Source organism: Anastrepha ludens, chromosome 6, assembly GCF_028408465.1.
Source record: "Anastrepha ludens isolate Willacy chromosome 6, idAnaLude1.1, whole genome shotgun sequence".
Taxonomy (NCBI): domain Eukaryota; kingdom Metazoa; phylum Arthropoda; class Insecta; order Diptera; family Tephritidae; genus Anastrepha; species Anastrepha ludens.
This window is the reverse complement of record NC_071502.1, coordinates 93,553,008-93,568,893: the sequence shown is the minus strand read 5'-3', so window position 1 is coordinate 93,568,893 and position 15,886 is coordinate 93,553,008. Positions and strand designations below refer to the sequence as shown.

The window sequence follows — 15,886 nt, the reverse complement described above, 5'->3', positions numbered from 1 at the left end:
TTCTCCTTAACCGCATTCCCCTTATGTGAATGAGGAATGTCTATGTTGCTACAACAACAGCATGCCTGTCAGTAAATTGGCTTCATGCTTATAAAGGTTTGTATAGTAACTATTTTCATTTACATTATTTCTCTATCTGATGAAAATATTAAGCTGATTTGAAATCATGCTGATAATCACAATTAAACCAAAAGGATGCTGAAGAAAAATAAAAACAGCAAGCATTTTTAATTGCATTATTCTGTATATTAATATCGCTTCCCTTTTATTCCTACAGCTGCAACGTTCTCGCTATGATCAAGTCTACGCATTCGAAAATTCTTTACGAGTTTGTCAATTTTGGACTAATTTTGAATCCACTATGACGCTGAATCTTATGCTGTTAAACTTTGGACTGGACTCGTACATGAAAGGTTAGTATATATACGCAAATTGAGAAGTAATGCAAACATGATGACTCATATAGTATAGTTCATTTGAAACATACATGTAACAAATTTTATAACTGAAGTTTATAGAACAGACAAATCCTTTCTCATTAGCTCCGCTCAAGCTTTAATATTCCAATTAATCTTTTCTTTTTTAGGTTTTCTGATTGAAAATATTGCAGATCTTGCTACAATTGCACAGTTAAATTCTTCAATGGCGGAAAAGGTATGTGTAATTCGGGTCACCGGTTATATTAACGCTGCATTGATGATTTATCCTAACTCAGGATCCCTCTACTGAGTCGAACCCTAATTAAAAATCATGCTGTCGTCTACTAACTGATTTCATATGTCGTGTACATTTAGAATTTGCCTTCGGTATGTTTTTTTAACATATGATTTTCTTCATCATTACAGGCAAAAGTCGTTGGGAGCTTGGTGTATTATTTATTCGTATTCAATTAAGGTGAGTTATAATATTTAATAAAAAATGTCAGAATTTTAAATGATGATTTATCCTAACTCAGGATCCCTCTTCTGAGTCGAACCCTTTACAAAACCATGCTGTTCAATTTTTAACTGATGCATTATTTAAAATGCATTGGTGATGACTTAAATTCTCAAAATATTAATTTCCTCTATTTTGTTTTGCAGGTGTATGCAAGTCACGTTGCATTCTGATGTTCTATTTAAAATCAATTCGGGGAAAATAAAGAACTCTAAAACTGTAAGCCTCCAGCAGCTAGAAGAGGTTATATTTGAAGAGGGCACCACATTTACCACCAAAATCGGCTGTCTTGTATCAAAACAACCCATCAATACTTATATTTTGCTGTAATCCAAGTCAAATAAAATAAAAAATGAGATTTTAAATAAATTTTCTGTGTTTATTTCAATTCTCCACATGAGTAAATCACAATTTTCTGTGTTGTTGCGCCAGATTTGCTGCCGCAGCGTTCCATCTTTCGCACTACGTCGGCGCCGCTGATTACATGGCCGAAGACGACATGTTTATTGTCCAACCAATCAGTTCTACAGAAAATATAGCACATTACAGAAACATTAGTAATTTTAATCCGCAAGTATCTTACTTCGTCGTGCAGATGAAGAATTGTGAACCGTTAGTGTTGGGCCCTGAATTAGCCATTGATAAAGTACCAAAACCATTGTGCTTGAGCGTAAAATTTTCATCGGCGAACTTCTTGCCATATATAGACTTTCCGCCAGTACCATTGTTATTTGTAAAATCGCCACCTTGACACATCTACCAGGAAATATTTGTATGTTTTAAAGTCTTAAAGGGAAAATTATTTAGTTTAGTTTACATACGAATTCTGTTATGACTCGATGAAAAGTGCTGCCCTTGTAGCCGAAGCCCTGCTCATGGGTGCACAGCGCGCGAAAATTTTCCGCCGTTTTTGGCACCACATCTGCACGCAGCAGCATTATAATGCGTCCGACATCATGACCACCGATACGTATATCAAAGAAGACTTGCGGGTTGCGTTGTTCCGCTTTTTCGATAACCGCCGGCCCGCTCGGTTTGCTGAAAGTTTCCTCTCCACCCTCTGCATTAGCACCGCTTTCAGGTATTTCTGCTTCATCTCCTTTTAATGTTGCGCCGGCATGTTTTTGCAACCAATCATCGTCCGCCCAAACAGGTTTGAAACTGCCCTCCTTAATGCGCACCGGCTTAGCCAGATTTACACGTATCGTGCGGCCGCAAAGCTCCGAGTCGTTCTATGAAAAGCTTATATTTTTGACTATCCTTATTTCGATATTCAATGTATAACCTACCATATTGTCTATCGCTGCAGCCGCATCCTCGGACATTTCATATTCGATGAAGGCGAATCCACGATGCTTTTGTGATTCATAGTCCACAGGCATTTGTATGTCGGCAATATCGCCGAAAGGAATGAATGCATCGTTCAATAGCTTCTCAGTTACTTCATCGGCTAATGCACCTACGTAGATAGTGCGTTTATCATTGGACATTGTGCAAAATATAAATAATTTCACTTAAAAAACATTGAGTATGAACGTAAACAAAACTAAGTGAAATAGAAGCAGTTAGAAGTGTCAAACAGTTGTCACTTTTATTTCGAGACTCGAATTACCGCTGATCGGTGCTGCCACCATTTTATTTAATTACCGGAACGACCCGAACTTATGCATATCTTCAAAAATTGATCGGAAGTGTTAAATGACGTTACACCCAGAACAAATTTTTTTTAAAATGGCCATTTTGGGCGACAGCAAATATGTGAAGACATTTCTTTCGTCACATTACTTTTTCTCCAAAATTCTTGCTCCAGTAAAAATATATTTAGGACAATAAATTTGCATGATTCAATTATACAAGGTTAAGTAAAGTTTGACAACTGATTTCGGATGCTACTTAATCCATTGATGCAATTTGGAAGCAAGGGGAAAAGGGCATAAGTTTATCCCCTTTCTGAAAATGTAGTAAAAAATTTAAAAAGGTCGTTGTAAGCCATAGAATAATTTTATGTTATTTTATAACTGGTACTTAATTATTTATATTTTTTACTTAACTATTCCCATGGATTTGTGTCATATATATACAATATGTATTTTGACCATGCATCGGATTGGAATCTATATGTGCCACTTGTAAACCTACACTGAAGTAATAAATAAAACAAATAGTGGAAACTCTTAACAAGGAAAAACCACTTTTATTTCGTCACGTCCGCTAATCATACATTTGATTTTTTAACGAGATTACCTGCAAAGTTACAAGTATAAAATCTGTGTTAAAAAAGATAAATTTATATATACGCAGAAACACAAGTAGACGCCCAAACAATAAAAGGGTAGCTCCAATTATAATCAAATTGAGCTCTGCTGCAGATCGCTCTCAACTGCTGAAAGCTGTAGCTAAATACTGCAAAGATAAGAGACGAGCACTTTCTCTTAGTGATGTCGGCGTCAGTATTGAAGGGAAGCTATTTATCCACGAATGTCTTGCAAGAAAAAATCGCGAACTAATGCGTTTGGCTATGCAGTATAAAAAGCAAAAGCGTCTAACGTCAGTTTTCTCAGTTCGTGAGCAAGTGTTTGTTAGAGCTCGACCCCAAACTGATGCTGTAATTATAACTGAAAAAACGAGTATAGAGAGCATGGCAACTGCTAATATGTAAAAACAAAAACATTTATGCGTTATATTATTAATGTTATGTCTGCGTTAAATTTTATTCTCTTATTTATCATTTATGTTTTTCAAACTCTTTGCTTTGCATTGTAATCATTTTTATTTTAGTATCATTTCTATTTCGTTCATCTCATTGTTACTTTTCATATTCTTGGCTTTACAATGTAATCTTTTTTATTTTGATCTCATTCCTATCTATCTCATTATCCCCTTGCTTTATTTAAACTCCTTCACCGATTTAAATGTAGACCTTCTTTGTGATAATTTTTCTTCGAGGTGTTTGATAAATCGTTTCCAATCATTAGGAATTTCCTTAATCAATGAATATGCTACTCGCTTTGCACCCCACTTCAAACCAAGTCTTTTGGATGTATTTTGCGTCAGTGACAGAGATTACGTCAGTCATATTGATCAGCTTCCTATGGCTGGAGTTTCCGACCACGAGTTGATATTCTTATCTTACAACATCCAGTTCAATAGACACAATCAAGTAAAGGAGATATTTTTTAGAGACTTTAAGCTTATTCAGCATGATCTCTTAAATAAGGAGGCTGCCGAGCTTAATTGGAATATGTGTCGGTTATTCACAACAGTGGATGAAAAACTGCATGTTGATCAATGCTTTAGTCAGCTATCTATTTGATAGGTTTGTTCCGTTGCGTAAAGTTAAATTAAAACTTGTTAGATCACTCATTGTTCCTCATGTATCATACGCTGAATTAGTATATTGCAGGCTTGATAATAATTCGAAGCAAACATTGCAAATCGCTTTAAATAATGCAGCGCGTTTCGTGTTTGAAAAAAAAAATCAAATAAATTGAAATTGAAATTGAAAGATGCGAAAGTCTAAGCAAAATGGAATAGGCAAAACAATATTGCCTGCTAACTTTTTCAGCAAAAGTTTTAATTTCTACGCTTTTGAGTACTTTTTCTTTAGAATTTGCTCTGAAATAAAAAGTAGCTTTTCCAAGAGGACAACACGGATTTATTAAGTAGCTTCAAGATGGCTAACACAGGGTGAAATTAGGCTACTTACATCACCTTTAATTATTGCTTCATGATAAATTTGTATTGTTGTTGTTTTTGGGAAATAATTTTTATACAAAAAGAAAACTTAAGCATTTAATTTTTTTTAATGTGTATTTGCAAAACACTTAGAAGCAAAACACGACTTAATAGTAGAAAATGAAGTATAAATAATATTTACCAATGTAATAATACAATAATTAAACTAAGTACTAACTATTTTACTAAAAGCTATATGTTATGATGGTAATTCCTTTCTACGAAATTCTCTCGACTAGTAGACTATTCTGTGGTGAATCCTGCAACCAGTTTCCATATAGCGCGAATGCTACCAGTGTTCTTGTAACTGCAGGTACATAACTAACGATAAAAATGACAATCGTAGCGCCAAGTAGCAGTAGAATATCTATAAGAAAATAAAAATAATAAAAAAAAAATGATTAATGCCCACGTTAAATGAATTTATTTCCGCACGTCATTAAAAAATTGCCATAGTTAAATACATTTTTGTGCTGAAAATGAAACCAAAGACGTGGATGATCTCTAGTTTCATGGCAAATGGTACACCATGCCATATGAGCCACCAAACAATCACTTGCAAGAAAAAAGTAAGAAAGAAAACCCAAAATTGGATATAACCGAAAGACGGGTTTTAAAAAAATGAAAAAATATTAATATAGAAAACTTGAGTTTGTTAATTTTATTTTTATAAGAAGAATTTTGCTGCTAAGTAAAAAAATATATATTGGCATGCCTCATCAAATGATTCAAGTATTTTGGACATGACCATCAATTGTTCCAAAAATTGTTTTGATTGCAAGCTTGAGTATAAAAATAAATTAACTCTTTGAGAACTTTTTTTTTTTTGTGTTAAGAATTTTGTCTACATAAATTTAGATACTCAATATTTAAAATAATGGGATAGATATATTTGAAGTGAAGTATGTTAGGTTCTTTTTAAAATTAAACCTTTTTTTTAATTATTTAGGAAAAAAATACTTATATATTTGAAAAAAAAAAACAATTTTTTTTGGTTTGTTCAAAATTAATTAATTAATTTATTTAAATTAATTTTCCTTTTTGGTAATTTGATAGTTTGTTTCTTTTTTATAGTGAAATATGCTCTGAAATGTCTGTAAGTTTTATATGGAATTCCCATTTTTCGCGCTTATTTAAATACAGGGTGGCTGATGAAAGGCGCTACCAAAAAAAAAAATTGAATAACTTTTTTTCTTTTTAAGTTATCTGTTCCATTTTTATTTTAATTTGCAGATTGATCTTTAAAATTTATTAAAATGGATAACTGGGGCACGCAAACACCGCTATCACGCACTGGAGTCCGTAGTTTTGGTACAGACAGAGTACAGGCGGATGTTTGGCGGCGATCCCCCGAGCAGATGGACCATAATGAGACTGGTGAATAATTTTGCTGAGCAAGGACCAGTCGCAAGAAGGCCTTATCATCGAAACCCACCAGTTCGGACGGAGGAAACGATCGCTGCTGTAGCTGCAGCTATACAAAGCAATCCAAGGGCTTCAACAAGAAGCTTATCTGCTCAACTTGGTGTCCGCCGACAGTCTTTGCAAACAATAATGCACAAAGATTTATACTTATTTCCCTACAAAATTCAAATGGTTAACAAACTGAATGCAGCAGACTTGCCGATTCGCTTGGAATTTTGCCAGAAGATCCTGCAAATGGTGGAAGAAGACCAAAACATGTTAAACTGCCTTTTCATGTCTGATGAGGCCCATTTCGATTTAAACGGCAATGTGAACAAACAAAATTATCGAATATGGAGTACTTCTAACCCACAGAAGTGGGTTCCACGAGACGGAATTGCATCCTCTTCGCGTGACAGTGTGGTGTGCGGTTTCTTCACGCTGTATTGTCGGGCCTTACTTTTTTTGAAGAAAATGGTCACACCGTTACGGTTACTGGAGACCGTTATTTGAAAATGCTGAAAGAATTTTTCTATCCAGAACTACGCCGAAAGAGAATTCCTTTCAACTCTGTGTGGTTTCAACAAGATGGGGCAACGTCTCACATAGCCCAGACTGTTATGACGAGTTGCGACGAAAATTTCCCAATAAACTGATTTCAAGAAACTCCGAATTTCGTTGGCCCCCCAGGTCGCCTGACCTTACTGCACCTGACTTTTTCTTGTGGGGTTTATGTAAACAAGAAGTTTATAAAACAAAGCCAACAAATTTGGATGAACTAAAACAATCCATTCGGGCAACAATTGCGGCTATTCCTGTCGCAACTCTCAAAGCAGCAATGAACAACTTTTTACTAAGATGCCGCACTTGTGTCAACGAGCATGGAGGGCATTTAAATTCAATTATTTTTAAAACTAGTTAAGCTACATTTAATAAAATTTAATGACCTTCAACTTGAAAAAAAAATAAATGAATTCCATACACCAAAAAAAAGTTATTTGAGTTTCTTAATGTAGCAAAATTCATCAGCCACCCTGTATATATGGAGAGTCAGTGAAACAGACCACGCTACCGAAGCGCGAACGTGTCAAATAAAAGCCTTCTGTAAGTCGACGTTGTGTAAACATTCGGGCATCGAATGATTATCGACCGAACAATTTTCCAGAAAGCGCAGAAACTTAGTTTTGGAAAATTAGAAAAATTGAGAAATCTTAAATTTTTACTTGATCTTAAATTGTAAATTTATATTTGCCCCTTTTTTCCGAAAGTTTCAATGGAGTTATCAACTTTATGAATTGAAAGCCATTGATTTTTAAATCTTTGGACTAAAAAATTATTTTTTTAGCCTTGCCTTGTATGTTAAATTCTATGTAAATGGTTACAAAAAACAAAATTATATGACACACAGTACTACTCTGAGTTTCCAAATTTTTTTGCACAATTTTAACAAGCAATAATCAACACGCGATGCAATAAATATATTTCCAACAACACTTTTATACTAAATACAAGAGTTTCTGTGTTTCCTTCAATGCAAACAAGTTTTATGTATTTATTTTTCCAACTTACGCGCAAACACTCGCTCCCATGGCTCACAAATCGAAATTTGTGTATTCAATTCGTAGAGCATAAACAGCCATTTAATGTAGTTAATTACTCTTTGGAAAATATTCTGTGCTTTCAAAAACATTTTTACGCAATTATTTTTTGGTGCGCAGATTTTGATGCGACTCAACAAATATTTTTAATAAAAAATTGCGCCCAAATTTCTTTTGAAAGTGACGCCAAATCACAGAAAATTCTTCAAATAAAAATTAATAACGGAATTTATTGCTTCGGCACTTGGCTAAATTTGCGAACTAAAATTTATTTTATTTTTTCCCATCCGGTGCTCTTCGAGGTTCTTATTGTTTTTTAAACAACCTCAACTGCCAAAGCCCATCACGAATTTCACATTAATGCGTGGGTATAGTTCGCTCGCACCCTTTCAACTGTCTCAACTGATAGCTGATCTGATAACTGTGAAATATTTTATAGCCAAATTGAAAAAAAAAAACACTTTTTTTGATTCTCCGCTTATCAAAACATACCATTTATTGTGCTCTTAAGCGCATGTGCTATCATTACCGGCTTTCTGGTGCACAACGTTCAATTGGCGAAATAAGAATAAAAATAAAAGATAACCAAGCCTGCAACGGTAACGCCATCGGCAAATCAAGGCGGCTTTGTGTTGTCTTCTCACATACACAGGTGCATACGTCGTCTGCATATTAATGTGTGCATTTGTCTTTGGATTAAGCCAAAATGAGGTGTTTCCTGAATCGCTTTAATAGAAAATACCTTATCAGTTTCATTGAACTTTTTGAAGTGAAAACTTCTTTAGCACTAAACCTACCATGGACGGGTCAAATGACCCATTTTAAACTTTTTGTCAGAAGTTCTTAGAAATAACATTATTAAATCGTCATTTGCCTTAACGACTTTTATTAAAAAATACATCGAATGTATTTTTCAAGATTTACTCTTCTCTTGCTAATTGTTTACCGAGAAATATATGTGATCTTAAAAATATATATAATAATTTAAAGACGGGTCATTTGACCCACATTGGTATGAATAGGAATACATAAAATACCGGTAGGTTTAGTGTTAGAATCGTTGGGAGTGATTTGAGAAAAAGTGAAACGAAAAAAGCGACACTCTTGGCTACGAATATTACATATAAACGTAACGACGAACTAAATAACTTTTAGGCCAGCGCCGACAGCATGGGCCGATAGCCGAGCGGCTAGCAATGTGAGCTTCCGATCCAAAATTCTTGGTTCGAATCACAAGAAAAAATTTTTTTTTTTTGAAATTTGCATTGTAGGACATTTCTGATTATTTATTGAAAACAGTTTTTTATTAAAATTTATTATAGAAGAAAATTGAATTTTTTCCAAGGTGAATTCATACACTAAGCTAAGTAAAACGTTTCGTAATTCAATTTTGTGTTGACATCCAAATGTACACGGCGGAAGAAAAAAATAACAAATCAGCTGTGTTATTGCTACCACCTTCAATAGATTCGTCTTGATTTTTCATATAAAAATTATACATATCATCACTTGTGACAACTGTACCCAGTCGGTCGACAGTGTGTGAATCATCTTTACATTCTGCAAGAATACAAACACACTAACGTACATACATACATATATACGCTCGAATCATGATGCAAAGAATAATGAGATGGCGCCCATCGTGGTCCCGTTACTTTGCGCTCAGCGAATTTGACAACTAGTTACGTGATTTTAGCTCCAGTATGGCCAGATTACCATTTTCGTAACTCGATTTATCATTTTTTTTTTTGTTATTTTTATTATTTTGTGTCTCGGAGTTTTAGTTCTTTCTTCATGACATTTTTCTAGTTGTTCTAATTAAAATGTCATGTTTATAATTTTGTAAAATATACATTTTTTAATAATTATTTAAACAATTCACACAGTTTTATTTAGCTTTACTTTTTTTTAACATCTGGGGGCATTGCCCGCGAGTGCAGGTGTTGTTGGTGTTCTTCTGCTTTCGGCAGTCAAATCTCTCTCTCGCTACTGCAGTGTTGCCTAGCTTTGGATATAAAAACGCATTAAAATGCCTATTCAAAGAAAATAAACCAACAAATTTTTATTGAATCACTTAAAGAACTTTGTATGCGAGACAAATTGTCTTTAAAATGTGCGTTTTTTTAAATAAATGTGTCAAGCTTATGTACAATTTAATTTATGAGGTTTTTTTTAAGCGAGACTCTTTTGTTAAGGGAACGACTTTTTTGCTATATTTGAAGTTATGTAACTAGATAAGATACTCTCTTTGTAAAAATGTCAGTATGGTTTCTTTAGTATTTTCTGGTATTTTGTTGTTTATTTTTACAATGAATATAACTCTTAATGCCCTATGTCTCACTAAGGATTGATGACCGGAAGAAACGATTACACCTCTATGGTTTTAATTCGCATTCAATAAATATTCAAAGGCTTTTTAAAATGTGTAAAAAGGCTTTCAATCTTAAGAAGAGTTGAGAGAGGGGCATTTAATATTTTTGCATAACCTTAAATGGAGCCAAACATTAAATTTGCACTTTCAAATTATCAAATTTTATAAGAGTAAAAAAATTTTCATTAGCACTAAAGTCTTCTCAGGGATCTGGTCACATTGCCAATGATTGCGGTTATTGTTGATGTTTATGAATATTCGTTTCTTCTTTGAAATGTGCGTTAATAAGAAGAAACGGTAACAAACGTTTTAGTGAATATTTACGCAAAAATAAGATAATTCGTGAAAGTGTACTCGTATGAGTGAAAAATAAGAAAACATGAAATGTGCAGTGAAAAATTGTGCTAGTAAGAACCTCAGTAAAGCATACATACATATGTTTATAATATTTCATTAAATTAAAGTTAAATGTTTTAAAATATCTATAGGAATAGTAGCTGAGCACCGATCCACGGACTGAGTACACTGCCTCCGCCATCCATCCAGGGGCACCATCCGTTCAAGGCACTTCTCCTGGCGCAACTCCATCAGCACTATTAAAATCCACATTCACACATTGTTCAGTCTTATCAGCGGCTGTGCAACAATATTAGACACTATAAAATGTGCAGATCCACGACTTGGTTGAACAATTTAATATGATTTGCAAAATATTTAAGATTTTCCCCACCATTTTTTCAAAATACTAAATTTTATAAGAATCAACTAATTTTCATTAGCACTAAAACCTTCTCAGAGTGACCTTTTATAACATTCTTTCTTTAATAATACAGTTTTTTTTAACTTACAGTTTCGGTAGCTTTAAATTAAACGCAAAAAGAAACAAACACGAAACTTCAAAATGTTCGCATTTTCGGTATAAAAAAGCACTAAATTTATTGCGAAGAGCAAATGGTTGGCAATACTGCACAACTCAGCAAACGTGACGTCACGTACGCTCTGATGGGCGCAATCTTGTTTCTATCATTCTTGCGCTCGAATACATTTTCTTACTGTGCTCAGCCAAGGCTGGGAGTCATGCACTGTGGCGATATGAACGCACAAATGCACATACACAGGCACGAACATGAAATCAAACAGCTCGCCGTTGCTTGTTGGCTTTTCTATTTTTGGTTTAGATACTGAAAGTCAGTTTAAGTGAATCGGTATAAATATTTCGTACATTAATTTTTGTGAGCGTGTAATTCTCAAAAGGTTTATTAGAAAATGTATTGACAAGGTAGTTTGTTGGTTGTGTATGGTTATCGCCATGATGCAAAGGATAATGAGATGGCGCCCATCGTGGTCCCGTTACTTTGCGCTCAGCGAATTTGACAACTAGTTACGTGATTTTAGCTCCAGTATGGCCAGATTACCATTTTCGTAACTTGATTTAGCATTTTTTTTTTTTGTTATTTTTATTATTTTTTGTCTCGGAGTTTTAGTTCATTCCACATGACATTTTTCTAGCCTATTCTAATTAAAACTAATGTTTATAATTTTGTAAAATATACATATTTTAATAATTATTTAAATAATTCACTCAGTTTTATTTAGCTTTACTTTTTTTTAACATCTGGTGGCATTGCCCGCGATTGCCGATGTTGTTGGTGTTCTTCTGCTTTCGGCAGTCAAATCTCTCTCTCGCTACTGCAGAGTTGCCTAGCTTTGGATATAAAAACGCACTAAATGCCCATTTAAAGAAAATAAAACACGAAATTTTTATTGTGTTACTTAAAGAACTTTGTATGCGTGACAAATTGTCTGTAGAATGTGCGTTTTTTTTTAATAAATGTGTTATGCTTATGTACAATTTAATTTATGAGTTTTTTTTGTTAAGCGAGACTCTTTTATTAAGGGAACGACTTTTTTGCTATATTTGAAGTTATGTAACTAGATAAGGTACTCTTTTTGTAAAAATATCAGTATGGTTTCTTTAGTATTTTCTGGTATTTTGTTGCTTATTTTTACTATGAATACACCTCTTGATGCTCTATGTCTCACTAAGGATTGATGATCGGAAGAAACGATTACACCTCTATGGTTTTAATTCGCATTCAATAAATTCAAAGGCTTTTTAAAATGTGTAAAAAGGTTTTCAATCTTAAGAAGAGTTGAGAGCGGGGCATTTAATATTTTTGCATAGCCTTAAATGGAGCCAAAAATTAAATTTGCACTTTCAAATTATCAAATTTTATAGGAGTAAAAAAATTTTCATTAGCACTAAAATCTTCTCAGAGTGGCCTTTTTTAAACTTCTTTTGTATAATAATACAGTTTTTTTTAACCTAAAGTTTCGTTAGCCTTAAATTAAACACAAAAAGAAACAAACACAAACAAACTTAAAAATTGTCGCATTTTCGGTATAAAAAAGCACTAAATTTATTGCGAAGAGCAAATGGTTGGCAATACTGCACAACTCAGCAAACGTGACGTCACGTACGCTCTGATGGGCGCAATCTTGTTTCTATCATTCTTGGTTATCGCTTCTCGGCCTTATGGCTAAGATCCAAGAATGATAGAAAGAAGATTGCGCCCATCAGAGCGTACGTGACGTCACGTTTGCAGAGTTGTGCAGTATTGCCAACCATTTGCTCTTCGCAATAAATTTAGTGCTTTTTTATACCGAAAATGCGACAATTTTTAAGTTTGGTGTTTGTTTCTTTTTGTTTTTAATTTAAGGCTACCGAGACTTTAGGTTGAAAAAAACTGTATTATTATACAAAAGAAGTTTGAAAAAGGCCACTCTGAGAAGATTTTAGTGCTAATGAAAATTTGTTTACTCTTATAAAATTTGATAATTTGAAAGTGCAAATTTAATTTTTAGCTCCATTTAAGGCTATGCAAAAATATTAAATGCCCCTCTCTCAACTCTTCTTAAGATTAAAAACCTTTTTACACATTTTAAAAAGCCATTGAATTTATTGAATGCGAATTGAAACCATAGAGGTGTAATCGTTTCTTCCGGTCATCAATCCTTAGTGAGACATAGAGCATCAAGAGGTGTATTCATAGTAAAAATAAGCAACAAAATACCAGAAAATACTAAAGAAACCATACTGACATTTTTACAAAAAGACTACCTTATCTAGTTACATAACTTCAAATATAGCAAAAAAGTCGTTCCCTTAACAAAAGAATTTCGCTTAACAAAAAAAACTCATAAATTAAATTGTACATAAGCATAAAACATTTATTTAAAAAAAACGCACATTCTACACACAATTTGTCACGCATACAAAGTTCTTACTTAACACAATAAAAATTTCGTGTTTTATTTTCTTTAAATGGGCATTTAGTGCGTTTTTATATCCAAAGCTAGGCAACTCTGCAGTAGCGAGAGAGAGATTTGACTGCCGAAAGCAGAAGAACACCAACAACACCGGCAATCGCGGGCAATGCCACCAGATGTTAAAAAAAAGTAAAGCTAAATAAAACTGAGTGAATTATTTAAATAATTATTAAAAAATGTATATTTTACAAAATTATAAACATGACATTTTAATTAGAACAGCTAGAAAAATGTCATGAAGAAAGAACTAAAACTCCGAGACAAAAAATAATAAAAATAACAAAAAAAAAAAAGCTAAATCAAGTTACGAAAATGGTAATCTGGCCATACTGGAGCTAAAATCACGTAACTAGTTGTCAAATTCGCTGAGCGCAAAGTAACGGGACCACGATGGGCGCCATCTCATTATTCTTTGCATCATGGCTAAGATCAAAGTGTAGTCCTTATCTGCTTAACATCTGATAGATCCTCCATCGGAGGACAACAAATGTTAAACTGATTTTTGGAAATGGGCGGAGTGTTTTACGGGCCTGCTCCACCTCTGCCACGGGTTGGCCCGGTATTGCAGTACCGCCGGTATTTCGGCCCAAATTATTGAATAAATACAAGAAGAAATATACTAATACATTTAGCTTTGGTGGGAAGAGACATAAATTTTTATATGAATACAAGTAGACGAAAATGGAAGAAATTTGTAAGTTTGTTTCTTCGGTCCGTTTGGGTATTTTTTTTATACAGTTATTTTATTTTATTTTATGATATGTTTATGAGGAGCTTTTTTTCATGGCAGAAATACACTCGGTGTTTTGCCATTGCCTGCTGAGGGGTGAGCGCTATTAGAAAAATAGTTTTCCTTAATTTTGGTGTTTTCACCGAGATTCGAACTGACGTTCTCTCTGTGAATTCTGAATAGTAGTCACGCAGCAACCCATTCGGCTAGGGCGTTTGTTTAATTTTACTGATGCAAAAATGAGGAAAAATATATGAATAAAGTTTGCTTACTGTTTACAAATTTTCCAAAGGTGACGGAGAACCAAAAAAAAAAAAGTAGATTTTCAAACAAATACGAGTGCATATGTATGTGTAATTGTGTTAGAGTTTCGGTCACACCCCAGCAAAACCTGCGTGCATATGTGTTTGTAACATTCAAAACAATGTAATTGTGTTAGAGTTTCGGTCACGCAGGTTTTGCTGGGGACGCTCATAATAGCAACCGCGTGTGTATTTTTATATTCGTAAATATTTTCATTTTTAAATATTTACCGCAATTATGCCGAAAAATAATACAGAAAAGTGTCGTGAGTATCGACAGATAAAAAAATACCAGTCTAACGGTTAGACGCGATAGAAGTGAAACCTTCCGTAAAACAAACTGAGAGAGAATGAGATCAAAAACAACAATTGACGCGGTATTTCAAAGATATGTTGACAACATCGAAACCAAAGCATTTGTCATGATTCAATAATAAAAGGTTTGCTCAGTAAGCAGCTTTCTCATTCCCTCTTGACAAATCGGCTCCCTTAGCAAGACACTGGGTTGCTAGCTCTAGAAATTTTGACTAAAAGTGGAGGAAAAGTAAAATTTGTAGAAAAAACATTTCATTTTCAAAATGGACTGCTTACGAGCAACAACTCGCTCAAGAGTTTTCATCGGTATGTTCAGGACTATGGTAGTATGACATGGAATACATACCGTCATAAGTCAGGACATGATAGAGTATTTGACGCAATCCGAGATCGAGATGGAGAATTTACGAAGCTTTATTTCTTATGAACTCATGTTTTGCAGCTAGCGTTTGCTAAAGAGTTACAGCAGGGAGAATTATTGAATAGTCCCGACGCAATCGATTACATTGCAGACCTCATTATAAAAAAGTTGCCAGAACTTGTTGTATGAAAGGGCTTCTCATAAAAAACCATATACCGGAATCGGCTTAAAACTGTAGGGCCTTCCAATTGTGGAACACGCGCTACAAATAGGAGGAGGATCTCGGCGAAACACCTAACAGAATTGTACGTGCCAATTTTTATTTATTTTTAACAAAATAGTTTCATATTGGCGAAATTTCGCGATTGGTTTTAAATTTAAAAATTAATTCACAAAGTACAATAAAATCTTGGATTATGTGAAATAATTTCTTGTTTCAATATTAGACTTGACAATTTCCGCTAATCACTTCTATCTATACCATTATTTACATTCAAATATTAATTAAAATTTATTTTTTAAACCGTTCGCCGTTTGTTTCCATATAAGTAACAAAATACTATTTTGCTACCATTTTTCCCAAAAAGGATTTAATTTTTTCCTTTTTATGCACCTTCTTAAATACAACTTTTGGAAGGGAGTGTCAAAAATCGAATGTCACTAGTGAGCAAACCTTTAATAATTGAATCATGAGCATTTGTATCATATTTTAGCTATCCTAAGCCACTCGTATCATTTGTTGAAATTGAAAACATTGAGGATGAATAATAATAAAATGAAGAAAATAAAATATGAACTTTA

The 15,886-nt window shown here is 33.8% G+C and overlaps 2 protein-coding genes and 1 non-coding gene across 3 annotated transcripts; 1 reads left to right on the top strand and 2 right to left on the bottom strand.

Annotated features, from left to right (window-relative positions):
• Positions 1 to 1,294: 1,294 nt before the first annotated feature.
• Positions 1,295 to 2,512, bottom strand: LOC128867482 (peptidyl-prolyl cis-trans isomerase E). The gene is made up of 4 exons (XM_054108711.1): positions 2,226 to 2,512; positions 1,758 to 2,168; positions 1,520 to 1,692; positions 1,295 to 1,460 (listed from the first exon to the last, which is right to left on the bottom strand). Exons 1-4 carry the CDS (start codon positions 2,424 to 2,426, stop codon positions 1,316 to 1,318), a joined length of 930 nt encoding a protein of 309 aa, XP_053964686.1. The 5' UTR covers positions 2,427 to 2,512; the 3' UTR covers positions 1,295 to 1,315.
• Positions 2,513 to 4,720: 2,208 nt separating this feature from the next.
• LOC128867500 (uncharacterized) lies at positions 4,721 to 8,130 on the bottom strand. Its single transcript, XM_054108759.1, has 2 exons — positions 7,645 to 8,130; positions 4,721 to 5,038 (listed from the first exon to the last, which is right to left on the bottom strand). Exons 1-2 carry the CDS (start codon positions 7,763 to 7,765, stop codon positions 4,890 to 4,892), a joined length of 270 nt encoding a protein of 89 aa, XP_053964734.1. The 5' UTR covers positions 7,766 to 8,130; the 3' UTR covers positions 4,721 to 4,889.
• A 5,650-nt stretch (positions 8,131 to 13,780) lies between these two features.
• On the top strand, positions 13,781 to 13,972 carry LOC128868969 (U2 spliceosomal RNA). Its single transcript, XR_008455186.1, has one exon. It is a non-coding gene; the product is annotated as a U2 spliceosomal RNA (small nuclear RNA).
• Positions 13,973 to 15,886: the final 1,914 nt, after the last annotated feature.